Genomic DNA, 17050 nt, shown 5'->3' with positions numbered 1-17050 from the left:
CGCATTAATCCGTCTAATGTCACGGTCAACTGAGTTCAACAGGTACAAATCATATCCAGTTATAGATCCCGCGAGGGTGTCATGATCGGATGGCTTTATATAACAGTATACTTATATTGCTGTACGCTATACATAATCGTAGTAAATATGTAAGAGTCACAATCATTCAGAAATATGCACCCAAAATTAATATGTTCAAATTTCATGATATGTATCAAATTTTACTTTATATGCACAAACATTATACGTTTTTGTGTATAAAGTTAAATTTTATATAACATTTTTCCAAACTGATTAATTTTTCTCTTAATAGACTAAGAAGAGAAGGATTACTACTAGATTGATCCGTCTTGGCTCGGGTAATTTTTTATAGCCTCAATTTTTCCATTCATCTATTTTATCATATTTGAATTTCAACCAAAACAATATGATTCAAATAAAAATTCTAGTGAGCTCAGCACGGACTTAGATAATCTAATTCCGTGGCTCAAGTCAACAAATAAACAAAAGGTGGGGATATTATAATGTAACGTTAGAGCGTCATTAAAAGGTATGTATTTCTAAAACCATACATAATAAAAACGAAACTCAAATTATTTCAATATTTTATAATTTCCTTAATATGGTCAAGGGAAAATAACCACATCTAAAATTGAATCTTCTCGTGCAGTTTTGTAGTCAAATCTATTGAATTCAAAATCAATCATTTCAAATAAATCTGTTATAAATAAATTTAATTTAATTGTTGATAAGTAAATAAGCTCCTTCTTCTTTTGCAACTGTAAAATTGAAGAGGGCTGCATTTTAATTATGATTAAGAGTCTGAATCATGTGTTCAATTTGTAATCAAAATTTAAAAAAAAATCAGCACTAAAACTGGCATATACATGATGAAGTGGACTATGTGGGCTACATAACCTTACAAATCTGTGTCTACACAACAAAAGTTAGCTTTTCATGTAGTCTATTTTGTGAAAAATCCACCGGAATGACCTATGCTACCGAGTAAGCGATATTTATTTTCAGACACGTTTTAAGAAAAACAATTATACTTTTTTGCATATTTTGGTGTTTTATTGATGTGGGAACCATTTTCACAAGTCCCAAATCTGGGGAAAACAGTTTTTGAAAAAAAATCAGTCTTCTAAACAAAATGAAATCAAAATGTAGTTTATAAATATGTATAAATATGTAGGTGTGTTGTACAGGTTGGAATCACTATCCATGATTATGTGAGACATGTCCTTTATATTAAGGGTCAAGCCATTTCTACTGTACACTGCTACAATAAAAGAGATTTTGTGTCACATTTGAGTTTTGGACATAAATTGTTGCCTTAATTGTTTGGCATAATATACAATATAGCGAAATAATACACATATCTGTCTTTGCTAAGCGGTGTCACATATGTGTTTTGGTACATTGTTTGGCATCATAATCAATATGTCAGCCGGGAAAAAAAATAATATCTGCCCCTGCTAAGTGTCGAACTCTTCGTAGTGTCTATAACTACCCCACATTGGGCCCCAATTACGTGGAAATCGCTATCGGAAAAGAGCTTTGTGGTATCACTAAGACTCCTTCGTGTTCAAACGTTCGCACGTTATCCACGTAAACATGGCGGACAAACGTCGTACACGAAAGCGAACAGAAAAGGTATATCTAAATTTCTCCGATTTTTTAAGTGTAAATAATAAAAGTGATATGTGAAAATAGATTATTACATCGACAGTAATATACATATTCTAAGTTCGTTCAAAACCTTTACATGAATTTCACACTAATGTGGTAAATGTGTTGCAAAATTGTCAACTCGAAGTTTTTTTTCTGTCTGAGACTGATGACATCACTAAATGAATGATCACTTTTGCTTTAGTGTTCGATTACCTTTTTCATTTTCATTTTTTTTTTATGTCAAAGTAAATTGTATAGATATATTATTATTTATAGAGAGGACCACATTGAAAATAAGCCGTTTCTAGCTTGCATCGGAGGTCGGGTGTAAATTAATTAAGTTACTTATGATATCCAGTTATTCGTATGCTATTACGATTTGTGTGATAATGAATTAATGATGTGTTGTAGTATATCTGTTATGACTGTTTACCATTAGACATAATAACGGAAGGTTATATTAGATATGCGTTGATTATCTAATTATGCCTATTATTCCTTTCTAAATTGGTTTCCTTTGGACCTGATACCAGACTAAGACATATTGACAGATAGATGTCTGTTGTGGGGCCAGAGCACATTGCTATATTCAAGATTCAAGAAGCTTTATTTAACGTCACATCTACATGTAACATAATAACATTAGCACTGTAGTGCTATTCTTGCGACAAAACATATATAAAATTTAACAAGGATCACAACTTACTAATGAATAAATATAAAAACAGGACAACAATTCAAATTAGATATGCTAAAATTATACAGTAGAGCATATTATATCACACATATGAAAACATGGGATTCTCCTTCACCGTTTGGTATCGGAGAGTTTTGACGTGCTGACAACAAAAATCTACTATGACAAAACACATACCTGACATATATCCATAAATGGTTTATTTATTGATCCATATCCGCCCTTATTATCACCAACAGCTGCTATATTCTGTCAAAAGAGTCCTCTGTGTCAATCGTTCAAAATTCCTCACCTGAGCGAAGCCATTTGTAGGTCATGGGAGTGACTAATCAACAAAAACTGAAATCTTCTGAACAAGATAATAATTTTCGTTTTCGGTCCGGATCAGTACGGTCTGTTGATAAGTTATAAGTGGCAGGGCTAGAGGCTTCTATACAAATATGTTGCCAGGAGAGCACCAGTCTTAAGACATTTTTCCAAATACACCTACATGTAGTTCTCTTCGTCAGACAGCCATCTGTCTAATGATCGCTAGTTGAAGTTACTTTAAATATTGTAACATTCTCTTTTTACTTTGTTGTGCTGCCTCATGTTGTAAAAACTTGGGATTGGATTGAAAAGGTTTGAAGTTGCCACTGATGAACTGTTTGATTATAGAATTATATCTAAACTTCATTTTTTTTTCTTTGACAGGAAAATGAAAAACCTTGTAGTAAAGAAGAATATTCCATAGCAAAGCATTTGCGTTTCAACTGTCAAAGTCGGGATGCCAAGTTTATCCCTATGGGAACCGTTGTCAAGACATTTGTTGGTAAGAATTTCGTTCAAACCATTATTTTCGATAATTTACAAAAAATTCCTTCATTCTTCACATGATCTATATTTCTTACTTGTATAAATGCTGCATCTGGATCTGTGTTCAAAGTACTCAATACATATACAATAATTCATAATCTAAGATACTCTCTTCAAATTTAATATTTCGTCCTAAAAAGTATAAAGTTATTACTGTCTCTACAAAACTCAGGGTGATAGAACCATGATATATGTATTGTTTAATGGAAAAAGGGAGGAAATTGAGGGTGGTTGTGTGTCGCATTGGATATCCCGCTCACCTTCCACCAAGGCGGCGGCAGGGGTTCGCTTTCCCGATCGATATGGAAAGGTATGGGTTCACCTGCCCGATCACATGGTTTTCTTCAGGTTCTCCGATTTCCACCCATATTAGACCCCAAGCACACTAAAATCCGGGACAAATAGAGTGGTCAATTTATAAGTTGTAATAATTTGTTTCATAATTGTTTTAAAACTAGTTTATATAAGGAAATTAAGCTTATTATTATTATATCAGAGAAAGACTTGGGTGTTGTAGCAGACGATAACTTGAGATCAACAATGCATCAAACAGGCAATCAATAACGAGACAGCACTGTAGACATCACAACATCATAACCTGCTTAGATAGTGGTTTTGCTTTTATTTGGAATGAATATGTTCACTAGTCTTTCTAAAGTGCTGGTCTTGCCTCACTTACGTACACAGCAAGTGTTTGGAGACCTGCAGTATTACGACACCAAAAGGATAGGACATTTCCAATCCATAGTAGTCATGCAAAGCTGCTCGACCCAAGAATTTAAGAATTATAGCAACAGTGAGAGACTAAGCCATCTAATTTTGCTTAAACAACTTGACAAAGATATAATAACTGTATCCAAGTTTACGAATTGGTTACACTTCAAATATGGTGAAATGAATACCAGAGTTTGCTGCACAGGGGAAATCTTAGGAGGCCATAATCATTTCTCAAACAACATTGTGATTTAAATCTACGAAAACATTACTTAACTGGAATTTGAATAATAGTTGATGTCTCTGTCATCATGGTATTTCATCACAACCAGTAAAGGGTTTTTGAGAAAGAACTTGTCAGAGGTAAATTATCACAAAGCTATTTATACATATGGAGTAAGAATTGTTTGTTTATCTCTTTAGATATAATGACACACGTACAGCCTGTGTCTACTAATATCCTATTTAATCCTGCCAGATTTGAAGAGGATAATGCATGTACTGGATATTGTTAATTATTTCTTATTGTAAATAATCTCTTTCTCTAGATATATATATGTATATATTTGAAGCAGTAAACTCTTAATCTTTAAAATGGTATTTGATAAGAGCTTAAGATATGGTAACTGGTATATGTATAACACTATGTACACATGTATAACGTCAGTATATATATACATACATGACGTACAGTGTAAATATATAATGTACCTATAAACTGTACCAAATGTAAATACATGTGTGAAACTTCACAGAATATAAATAATGCTTTTTTGTTTTACTGAATAACTGTAGCTAGGTCTGTCCCTGGGCAAAAAAACACTGATTTGTCAGGTTTTGCTGTCACTTTGTCCATACTCGTTAGCCAATAGCCCAAGTGTACAACATTAGCAGAGATAAGACTGTACTGTATAGTATGTTATACCTGATTTATAGCAGAAGCTTAGCCTAAAGGCACTACACATGTACAGACTACATGAGAACCACTAGAGACAGATCACCCAAATTTGTAGGGTTACTGTCAGCCAGCTGTCAGTAGGTGTATTGACAGATGAGGCTAGTACCAGCTGTCCAGTTGTTATGTTGTGTAAATTTGTGTAATACATCTATTAAACTTGCAGTTTGTAATCATACTGCTGTGCATGTGCATACATATACCAGTATCAAGCAAGCAAGGCACAAACATTTGATTATTGTCTTATATGGTGCTTCCTGTTTAGCATCTAGATCTGTTGTCTAATGCTGTGTTTAGTTTCATTTTAAATTTCATAATGAACTATTCCAACATTTGAATTGGACTCATTCACCCCTGAAATTTCATAATAAACTATTCCAACATTTGAATTAGACTCATTCACCCCTGAAAATTCATTATAAACTATTCCAACATTTAAATTGGAAGAGTTCAAATGTGTCTTCAGGGGTGAATGAGTTCAACATATTGCATTGATCCAATGATTCAAAAGGATTGGACAACCAGTTATTGCAACTTATAATAGCAATCCTCTTCATAATACAACAAAACATTTATGGATATGTTTTTATAACAATTTTCTTTGATAAGGTAACTATCAAATTTAACTGATAGATCCGGTAACTGGACGGTAGGGATCTAGTACATTATTGCTTTTGACAGATAATTTTCCAAATTCATGTTACCGGTATTTATGTAACAGCATAACATTTAAAAATACTTGTAGTGAAGCACATCTAAAAAAGATAAGAGGAGAGCAAAATTTTGATGTTGAAATTGATTTATTTCAGCATCAGATGCAATTGATTTGCTGCTGAAATCGAAATGGGCCAAGCCAAGTAAGAGTGATATTTTGTTGTCCGACAGAAAATCTTGTGAGAAGTTCTGTGAGAGGTAAGTGAAAATTAAATTGTGATACATGTATTTATCTTTGAAAATATTAGTGTTATTTGTTTGTACTGAAGTCCCATTCCCTCCAGCCCATTTAAAAATATTTGGAAAAGTGTTTTAATTTTTATTTTCCCCCTTGAAATGAACTTGAAATTATTGAAACAAATGAGAGGAAATTCACTGAATACCTGAATATTTATCTTTGCTAAATACCAAGCAAACATTAGGCATTAGATTGAAAAAAACACCATGAAATTAGGAAAATTGTAATTTGTTTGACAAAAGAACATATTCAACTGCTTTGATACATAGTTTAACACACGCTGAGAGATGTAAGAAATGAGTTTGCTGTAGGACAATTTGCTATGGAGATTGATGACCAGGAGAAAATTCCTTGAAATAAATGTGTCAGTAGTAAACACATTGTTACGATTGTTTTCAGGTTACTACAGAAGGGACTGTTTCACCGGGCATTAAAGTTAGAGAGACGGAAAGACAAAGTCCTTGACAAAAAGAAGAAAAAGAAGAAGGCAGAAGAGGTGGAAAATGAGGAAGAAAAGGTAGATAAATAAAAATCTCAAATACATTAGATTATGTAACCGGTGATTGAGCACAGACAAGATGACATTATAATACTCATTAAATTCTGATTTTTTTCAAATTACTGCAAATGTCTTTGTATACATATCTATGACCACACGTAACCTTGGTGAAATACTAGCCACTTCCTACCAACTCTGCTGGGGAGAATTTTTCTTCTGCTCAATTGAAAGAACACCTTAATAGTAAACCAGAGGTTCTGGGTCCTATCTGTTAGCAGAGACATTGTAAAAATGATAACCTAGCTCTGTTACATTGGCACTCACATATGGTCTTTCGGAAATTTTGACAAAAAATACCCAGCCTCTCGCAAGCAACACTGACACCCATAAAAAACCTTGAGATGGGTTATTTCCTGGAGGAATATGTCATCCTGGTGAATTACTAGCTGCTTAAGTCCTACCATCAGCTGGGCTGGGAAGCTTCTTTAGCTCAGTCGGTAGGGTATAAGACTTTAATGAACCAGGGCTACTTGGTTTAATCTTCGGGAAAGAATTGAGAAAAATGGTGACCTCTGTTATACATACATGTATAGGATTGAAAAAAATGTGCAGTGTTTTTTTCTGCCCTTATTTGGGCCAAAGTTTGCCCCAATGCCAGGACATAGGCAGTTTCCAATTTGAGAAAAAATAATAGAAAACATAATATATTTTTAAAAAAAAGGTCTCACTGATATGTACAATAAAGCGGTTTTAAGTCAAATGTCTTGGCTAGTGTGAAAAGATTTGCAAGAGTCATTATCCAACCACCAAACCATGACCTACAAAGTGTGCATAAAACTAGGAAGGTTTTGATTTGAGATAATTTGAGCATGTGTACAGAAGTCAAAATCCAACTTGTACCCCGGTAACATCTGCTGTGGATGACGATGTCACTGATCTACCCATGTGTGATGAATAAGCATGTTTAGAAACACCCTAAAAAACTAGTCATGTTGACTGGTAATAAGAAACGGAATTAGAATGAGATGATATGTAATTCATTTTAAAAATGACGTACAAAACATTATTGGAATGTTCCTTAGTGATACAGAATTTGTATTAAAGAACCAAATTGAATATATGTAAGTATAACATACACATATGTTATTATAATATTCAAGGATAAAAAGACCACAAAAAAAAAGAGTAAGAAAGACAAGGCAATAGAAGAGAAAGAAACAGATGAAAAGGAGGAAGACAAAAGTGAGGACAAAAGCAAACAAGAAGACAAGAAGGTATGAGTTGGTCGTGTGACATGTGATGTTAATGTACTTAAGTACCATGACTGAGGTAGAAGAAATGTTGTTCATAAGGCTAGATGTGTCGAGTTGGACCCCATTCCTCCCACACTCCATGGGTTTATTCTTGTGTTTGAAAAGTAGCTCACACATAATTATAATCTGAAAATGCTACCATGCTGCAATAGAATTGTGTTATCAACAATTGGAACGTTAATACTTTTGGCATATGGTATGTGTGATAATGGCAGCACTAGTATGATATGACATATTTCTTGAACAAGGAATATTACGATAATACCAGTAGCAAATTTTAAGTGTATGAGAAAAATACTAGCTTTATGTAATACGGTACAGGCCAGGAAATCTCAATCCTCACTGGGTTGATACATATTTTGTTTAATTTCATAGTTAACTATGTATATAAGGTGAGAATTGCGTTTATATCTAGTTGAAGATGAGGAGGGGATGGTTAGTAGAAAAACTACAGCAAAGTGCTGGTAGTTAGCTAGGTAATCGTGGTTTTAGTAGAAATTGTCATCTTTAAAGATATCTTTTACAAAACTGAGGTCATGGAAGCCAGGAAGATATTTTAAAACTATAACCTTTGTCAAGCATTGTTTGCACAGCTTTGAAGTTGATATTTTTCTGATTAAAGATTTCGAAAATTCCAAAGGGTTATACTGACATGTCGTCCACAATGAAAGGGAATGTCTGGCATGTTTGTTAAGGCGTATAACTCCCAGGCAATAACATATTAATAACTACATGATGACATTTGTTGAAGATATTAAATGTGTTTCTCAGAATTGCTCACTCCAATGTCAAATTTAATGTGAGAATCATTAAACATCAGGAAATTGTGACAGTTAATATTGTATGATAATGTAAAGACAAGTGATTGTAAATTTTGTATCATGTCAGAGTTGTGATGGTAAATATTGTATAACAGCAATATAATAATGAGAATTATTGTAAAACATGAAAATTACAATGGAAAATATTGCATAACATCATTATGATCATTGGATTTTTTTTTTGAAAATTGAAAATAAAAAAATGTACAATGGAAAATATATTTCATTAGATCAAGTTCGGGATGATACATATTGTGTTGTTACACTGTACATCAGAATCGTGATGGTAAATAACAATATTATATAACATCAAAATCATGATACAATGTGGTAAATAAAAAACGTGACAACCTACCTGTTTTAACAAGCTCCAATTAACCACCACTTCTGTTCCAGTCACATTTTACAGACACTGGTCAAACATGAGCCAGACCCATATATACATTGGTATACTGACCCATAGATACATTGCTATACTGACCCATCGATACATTGGTATACTGACCCAGCAATACAGTGGTATACTGACCCAATAATACATTGGTATGCTGACCCATCAATACATTTGTATACTGACCCAGCGATACATTGGCATACTGACCCATCAATACATTTGTATACTGACCCATATATACATTGGGATACTGACCCATAGATATTTTGGTATACTGAGCCGTAGATACATTGGTATACTGACCCACAGATACACTGGTATACTGACCCATAGATACACTGGTATCCTGACCCATAGATACATTGGTAGACTGACCCATCAATACATTGGGATACTGACCCATCAATACATTTGTATCCTCACCCATAGAAACATTGGTATACTGCCCCATAGATACATTGGTATACCAATGTATCTATGGGACAGTATGCCAATGGATCTATGGGTCAGTATACCAAGGTATCTTTGGGTCAGTATACCAATGTATCTTTGGGTCAGTATACCAATGTATCTTTGGGTCAGTATACCAATGTATCTTTGGGTCAGTATACCAATGTATTGATGGGACAGTATACCAATGTATCTATGGGTAGGTATGCCAATGTATCTATGGGACAGTATACCAATGAATTTATGGGTCAGTATACCAATGTATCTTTGGGTCAGTATACCAATGTATAGATGGGTCAGTATACCAATGTATAGATGGGTCAGTATACCAATGTATTGATGGATCAGTATACCAATGTATCTATGGGACAGTATACCAATGAATTTATGGGTCAGTATACCAATGTATCGATGGGGCAGTATACCAATGTATCTATGAGTCAGTATACCAATGTATTGATGGGACAGTATACCAATGTATCTATGAGTCAGTATACCAATGTATTGATGGGCCAGTATACCAATGTATCTATGAGTCAGTATACCAATGTATTGATGGGTCACTATACCAATGTATCTATGGGTCAGAATACCAAGGTATATATGGATCAGCATACCAATGTATTGATGGGTCAGTATCCCAATGTATATATGGGTCAGTATACCAATGTATTGATGGATCAGTATACCAATGTATCTATGAGTCAGTATACCAATGTATTGATGGATCAGTATACCAATGTATCTATGAGTCAGTATACCAATGTATTGATGGGTCAGTATACTGACCCATCAATACATTGGTATACTGACCCATAGATATTTTGGTATACTGACCCATAGATACATTGGTATACTGACCCATCGATACATTGGTATACTGACCCATAGATACATTAGTATAGTGACCCATCAATACATTGGTATACTGACCCATCAATACATTTGTATACTGACCCATCAATACATTGGTATACTGACCCATAAATACATTGGTATAGTGACCCATCAATACAGTGGTATACTGACCCATAGATACATTGGTATATTGACCCATAGATACATTGGTATACTGACCCAGAGATACATTGGTATACTGACCCATAGATATTTTGGTATACCGACCCATAGATACATTGGTATACTGACCCAGAGATACATTGGTATACTGACCCATAGATACATTGGTATATTGACCCATAGATACATTGGTATACTGACCCAGAGATACATTGGTATACTGACCCATAGATACATTGGCATACTGACCCATCAATACATTGGTATACTGACTCATAGATACATTGGTATACTGACCCATATATACATTTGTATACTGACCCATAGATACATTGGCATACTGACCCATCAATACATTGGTATACTGACCCATAGATACATTGGAATACTGACCCATAGATACATTGGTATGCTGACCCATAGATACATTGGCATACTGACCCATCAATACATTGGTATACTGACCCATAAATACATTGGTATAGTGACCCATCAATACATTGGAATACTGACCCATATATACATTGGGCTACTGACCCATAGATACATTGGTATACTGCCCCATCGATACATTGGTATACTGACCCATAGATACATTGGCATACTGACCCATAGATACATTGGTATACTGGAGGTTGGTTGAAGTTATACCCATAAATACTTTTAAGTACACTCAAGACGGATAAGTTTTTCTTTTCTTTTAAATGAAAACCTATTTAGGATGAAGAAAAGAAAAAGGATGATGAAAAGAAGAAGAAAGAACGAAAACTGAAAGTTGACATGCACGATGATCAGATCTTTCTCGATGGAAGTGATGTAAGTATTTCATAATGCATGTCTCTTGTTTTATTTTACTACCTTGTAAGTCACTTGTGAAGTAACCATTGTTTACTATTATGATATTTCCAACTTCACAGAGGTATTTTTTTTCATTTTTTTTTCCATACATTGTGAAGGAGTTTTGTTGTGAGCAAAAATTGTAAAATGGTATCTTTTGAAACATGCATCCAGAACTGAAACATGGGAGATCGTTTTGTAACGATTTTAATGTCTAGCTGAAATAGTTCAGTTCAATAAAGGAACTTCTCAGTTATGTTTTTAACATTTATTTACAGGTATACGTGTGGATCTACGACCCTGTTCCAGCAAAGACTTTTGTTATAGGCCTGTTAATGGGTAAGATGATGCTATCAAAGTTTATAAACTGAAGTATTATATGAACAACACATCACTTATAAGATCTAATCACCAGTATTACCCCTTCACCCCTATGTAACTTAAGTAAACTTTACCATGTATTGATCTGAATGAGTCTATTGTGGTCTACAGTGGTGAAAGGGTTAATTAAAGTTCCACCTCTGGTAAATCTCCTTTCCTTGACTTTATGATCGATATAAGGAAACTCTGACCCTGTTAGCACCAAGAAATCTTGATGAAGCCGTGTTGTTATCCATACATGTACAATGTATTGGGAGAAGAACTCTTCCTATTTATTGGTGTACAGTGTTTTGTTAGACAAAATTGTGGTAATACAGTCTGTTTATCTTTAATCTGTCATTGGCAGTTCTTTGTGTACTAGCAAACTTCTAATATCAACTCTAGTTCTTGTACATATTCAAAATGACAAGGACCAATTTTCTCATTTAGAATATATTTTCATTTCTGTTCGGATTCATTGATTTCTTATGGGAAAAAAAACAAATTTTATCAGAAGAAAATGATCCTCCCAAACAGCTTTACAGTGGTAGGTTTGGCGATGCTGTATGACTCATTTTACTACAATAAAAGAGCTGAGATATCTACATGATTTTCCAGTGGAAGGTTTGGCAAAGCTTTTCCTGTAACAGTATTTATTTTATCACAATAAAAGAAGTGTGGTGACTTTGTGATTTTGCAGTGGTGGGCGCAGCAGCTCTGTGTGTGTTCCCCCTGTGGCCAGATGAGTTGAGAGTAGGCGTATACTACTGCAGTTTAGCTGGGGCCAGTTTCGTCGGGTTCATCTTGTTCCTTGTTCTAGGTAAGAATTGTGTATCTAATTGAGATGTAGCTTGCAGCAATAATTGGACAGCATCTAACTTTTATAATTACTGTATACAGGGCATCTTTCACCCAGTCAAACTTTTCCCTTTGCCAATGAAATAAGTTTTTGCTCAGTGTTAATTTAGCCTTCACATTTAACTCCTATAAATCATGTTGTATATTTATATTCGCAAAATGCAAATGAAGGTTTCAAAAATTGTGCCAGTCAATTTTGTTTTTGAGGCTTTCACAAATAACTAAAATCAGAATAAGACTTGTAAAATGAAAAGTATCTCCTTATTGCATTACATTATTTTCAATTTCAGTTCGATTCCTACTTTTTTGTGTCATTTGGACTGTGACTGTTGGAAAAATTCATTTTTGGTTTTTACCGAATCTGACAGAAGACGTTGGATTTTTCGATTCATTCAAACCTTTGTATAAGTGTGACATTTACAATGGGAAGGAAGAAGAAGATGATATCAAGAAGAAAAAGAAAGATAAAAAACAGGATAAGGAAAAGGAGGTCATGGAAAAACAGGAAGCACAAGAGCAGGGCTTTGAATTGGTGCAGAAGGAAGATGTAGAGGAAAACATAGATGAAAGTGAGAAGAAAATATCAGAAGATGAGAAGGAAGTTGATGAAGATGAAGAAATAAATGAGGATGAAGAAGAGGATATAGATGAAGAAGAAGATGTCGATGAACATGAATATGAAAGTAAAAAAGAAAAGTGATTTTCCTTTTACAAGCAAAATATTTGGAACTTGGACAAATTCTGTTTTTAAACATTTTAGAATTCAGTAATAGTACTGATAGCACAGTATTTTACCTGCCATAAGCAAAGGTGACTACTCATGTGATGGTGGCATACAAGAGGAGCTATTGTCTGAACAGGATAGCTTAGATAATGTGTTTTTTTATCACTCACGAATTATTTTATCAGTTTGATAACAAATATACAAAACACCTTATTTCATTAACCTCTAAACATTTGGAATAGGAATTTTAATACACATTTTTAATAAAGTTGTTTTCAATCTGGATTTACCACTGTAAAAAGAGTAAACTCCTGTATTTTATTTTCATTTTGTGCATAGTTGATTTTCAATAGAATATACATGAATGAACTTAAAATTACAAACATTTTTTGTTTTACTAAATATGGCATATTTCCAAATTTTCTCTAACTCTTTTTAAAGTGTGTATTCAGGCTATATTTCAGTGTGAAATATCTATTTAGCGTTTTGTATTTCTGAAACACAAATATGTTTTTCTATATTTTTCTAATGAATTTTACTGCCATTTTGGAAGATGATTTAATTATAAGGTATGTACAATAAGTTTGTATTAAAGTATTTGTGAGTTATCCCTCAAAAAAATATGTTAACTGAGTTATCCTGCTCAGAATTAGGTGAATGTGATCCTTTAAACAAAAGGTATGGGCCTTTTGTTTAGATCTGATAGAGTTGTCTTTCTCAGACAAGTTGAATATGTTTTATTATAACACATTATAGCAGTAGTCAGCTGATACGAGGAGTAGTCAGTGGTCAGCTGATACGAGGAGTAGTCAGTGGTCAGCTGATATGGGGAGTAGTCAGTGGTCAGCTGATGCTGGGATTGGTCAGTTCTGATGCCATATTTACAGTATACAATATTGAATAAACATATGGACACTGACATTTATGTATAATGAAAGATTTGTCAAAAGCTGAGGTACACTGTTTTGTATTGACATTTAGCAGTAATCACAACCTGAAACATAGATAAGAATTTCGTAACTTTGATACTGATATGAGGCAACTTTTATTTCTAGATGTTCAGGGACCTATACATTTTCTGTGATGATTTCTGTTTCTTTAAAATTTTAATCTGAGAAAGAAAATCTCTTGGATTTTATTTTGTTGGAAATTGAAGAGTCTTAATCAAATATTTTCTGTATAGATGGAATCTTATTACATTTCAAATGAGGTATTCCACACAAGTGCTCTACGATAGGATTGGCTAAATCTCTCGGTGCACAACATTGCTAGTGTGAATGTACAGTGAATATATGAACATTTTAACTTACTCAAGGTCTGTCATAGAAGCTTGTATGATCTGTATCAATTTAATGTTACAATTTATCAGAATAATCTGGTATTCCTCACTTGTATGATCATTGCCTCATCTGTGTACCAAATCATTAGTCAAATTACATTATCAAAATGATTTTGAAATTGAAAAAGCTCTTTGATACATAAAAAGCTGCAGAATTTTAAACCAGAGGCAGAGATAAAATTGGTACACCAGTCATGACATAAGTATCCCAGATGAAAATAGTTTCTCCAACAGAACATCTGGTAATCCTGGCACACAACAATACTGTTTAATTCTAGTCTTGTGTATTTGTACATTGCAAATTTGTCAGTCTGCATTTTTACCTCCTGCCAAACTTGTTTTTTTTGCAAGATTGTTTATATTCTTGAATACTGTAGTAGAGCGCTGCCCATACATACATAGTCCAGTTATAGATGTAATGTAGTAAAATGTCTGTACTTTGTAAAGAAGGATGGACAGTTGGTAAATGTTACATGTTACATTAATCATTGTACCTGTGAATTGTGTGAGATTATTCACACATGTTTTATTGATGAACAAAGATGAGACGGCAATACAGTAAAGCTGTATAATTTGTTAAAGTTATCTCCCTTCTTTAAAGTTATCTCCCTTCTTACAATGGGATTGGTGTTCAGTTGTCTTCTGAGTGTTCAATATTAACAACTTTTGAATATGTCATGAATTAAGTTGCCAAATCAAGGTTGTAACTCATGAAGGACATGTTATATATTTCTTGCCGAACTCTTCTGATGGGATTTTGATGTCACAGTAAGATATGATATAGCCTTAAGTGTCGGTATGTGTTCATTCAAACACGTCTCTAAATATTGATAAAAGTTGCTCTTCGAGGACATTTTTGTTGTTAATTTTGCTATACATCTTTATTGTTAGTTAAAATCAGTTTTTACTGCTGTTGTATTGGTGGAGGAGAGTGGAGCATCACTGATTAATAGATATACATTTGACTCACCATTAAGATAAGCTGGGATTTATTGAGATAGAGTGATTGACTTTTTATCTGCAGTGCTGACAAACTGGGAAATAGTCAGGATTTCAAAAGGACATTGTAATATTTAAAAATACACCTGTAGCCTCTGTCATTTTTGAGTAGTGTCAGAATATAGTCTCATCTGGAGTACAGTTGAAAATGGCCGAATTTTGTATCAGAAGATTTAAAAAAATGACCATATGGGGCCAGAATGAGGTGATTTGTGCCAGTAACACTGTCTCTATGCTGTTAGGTGTCATTTTGTTATATTGTCTTGTAGCAAGGAAAAAAAAGGTGTCATTTTTGTTATATTGTCTTGTATCACAGGGAAAAAAATGGTTCACTGAAAATTCTAACAGGTTACGCAATTGAATAAACAACTGTTGTAGAAATATTTGTATTGTATCATGTTATATTTTTTTCTATTCAATAAAATCCTGCCATTACTCTAAATGCTCCTTGAGAGCAGATAAGGACTTTCATGCACTTACTTCAGTCAAAGAACAGAAGTGTATCGGACAAGAACTGAATTCGGCCCCCAATTATTGTAGCAAACAATTTTGAGAGAAAGAATTCATAAAAACATTTTAAAAGGCAAGTTATATGTTAAGATATTATTACACAACATGACATTTCAACTTTTGGATGAGTGTAAGTGAAAAAAAGTTTAAAAGTTTAAAAATTGATTTGTCTGATCAAATGCATATGTGTATTTTTTGTACATATCTGTATGCATTCACATGTCTACAAGTGTGTGTGTGTGTGTGGGGGGGGGGGTTACCAAAAAAACTTCTTAATTCAACTGTCTGAGAAAATGCACGTCTATAACATCATTGCATTATATTTCTTATTTTTTCCAATGCTTATGATATGTATAAAATAAAAATAAAACAGTACCTGGGGAATATAATTAGGGCTGCAACGATATATCATGTGACATTATATCGTGATATTTTGAATAAGTTCAATACAGATTAAGTTTTGGAGGTTACGATACACCTATGATATTTTCAAGATTTTGTTGTTTCAGAATTAAATCCACTTACATAGGTTCAAACATGGCAAGTGAAAGCTCCCACTCGCTGCATGCAGGTCGAAAGACGTGAATTGTGTGAAATTTCCATTTTGGACCAAGTCTGTTTCCATGGAGTTGTAATATTGCCATTAAAATTTTGCAACATATTTTTTCTCTTTTTTCATCAACATATCACATCATTATGTTGATGTATTGTTAAAGCCCTAAAACTAATAGTAGCATATATATAATATTATTTATTTTACATGTTTTGATTGGGGACATAAAACAGCTATCCTATAGATCTACTCCTTATATTGGTGAATACTGCACCTACCTGGATATATGAACAGACGAGACAATACTCTACCATTAGCCCCAAAAACTCAAAGTATGTTAGGCCTATTGCCTTCAGATTTGTTGGCAGATCTTAAATAGTTCTGTATCACTGGATAGCTAGGTCCTTAACAGTGTTTTGGATCAACATTGAATTGAAAATGCCTCTTAAGATCCACTTATTTATTTATCGTCTAAAACTGTTCAGCTTCTTAGGAAACATAGTTTTTAGTTTTGGGACTATATATA

At 33.6% G+C, this 17050-nt stretch overlaps 1 protein-coding gene across 2 annotated transcripts in view; it reads left to right on the top strand.

The window, feature by feature from the left end:
* Positions 1-16632, top strand: part of LOC110460819 (translocation protein SEC62-like) — a 46591-nt gene extending 29959 nt beyond the window's left edge. The window contains exons 1-9 of one of the 2 annotated variants that reach the window (XM_021513990.1): positions 1581-1656; positions 3065-3182; positions 5705-5807; positions 6247-6364; positions 7507-7620; positions 11065-11160; positions 11460-11520; positions 12242-12361; positions 12690-16632. In XM_021513990.1, coding sequence (XP_021369665.1) covers positions 1618-1656; positions 3065-3182; positions 5705-5807; positions 6247-6364; positions 7507-7620; positions 11065-11160; positions 11460-11520; positions 12242-12361; positions 12690-13099 — 1179 coding nt within the window. In that variant the 5' untranslated portion in view covers positions 1581-1617 and the 3' untranslated portion in view covers positions 13100-16632. Of the gene's footprint in view, positions 1-1580; positions 1657-3064; positions 3183-5704; positions 5808-6246; positions 6365-7506; positions 7621-11064; positions 11161-11459; positions 11521-12241; positions 12362-12689 lie in introns of those variants that run through there. The other variant, XM_021513980.1, reaches the window with a different exon arrangement.
* The last annotated feature ends 418 nt before the right edge of the window (positions 16633-17050 follow it).

Source organism: Mizuhopecten yessoensis, unplaced genomic scaffold (genome assembly GCF_002113885.1).
Source record: "Mizuhopecten yessoensis strain PY_sf001 unplaced genomic scaffold, ASM211388v2 scaffold1379, whole genome shotgun sequence".
NCBI classification, from domain to species: Eukaryota; Metazoa; Mollusca; class Bivalvia; order Pectinida; family Pectinidae; genus Mizuhopecten; species Mizuhopecten yessoensis.
The sequence above is the reverse complement of the archived record's forward strand: the minus strand, read 5'-3'. Positions and strand labels throughout refer to the sequence as shown.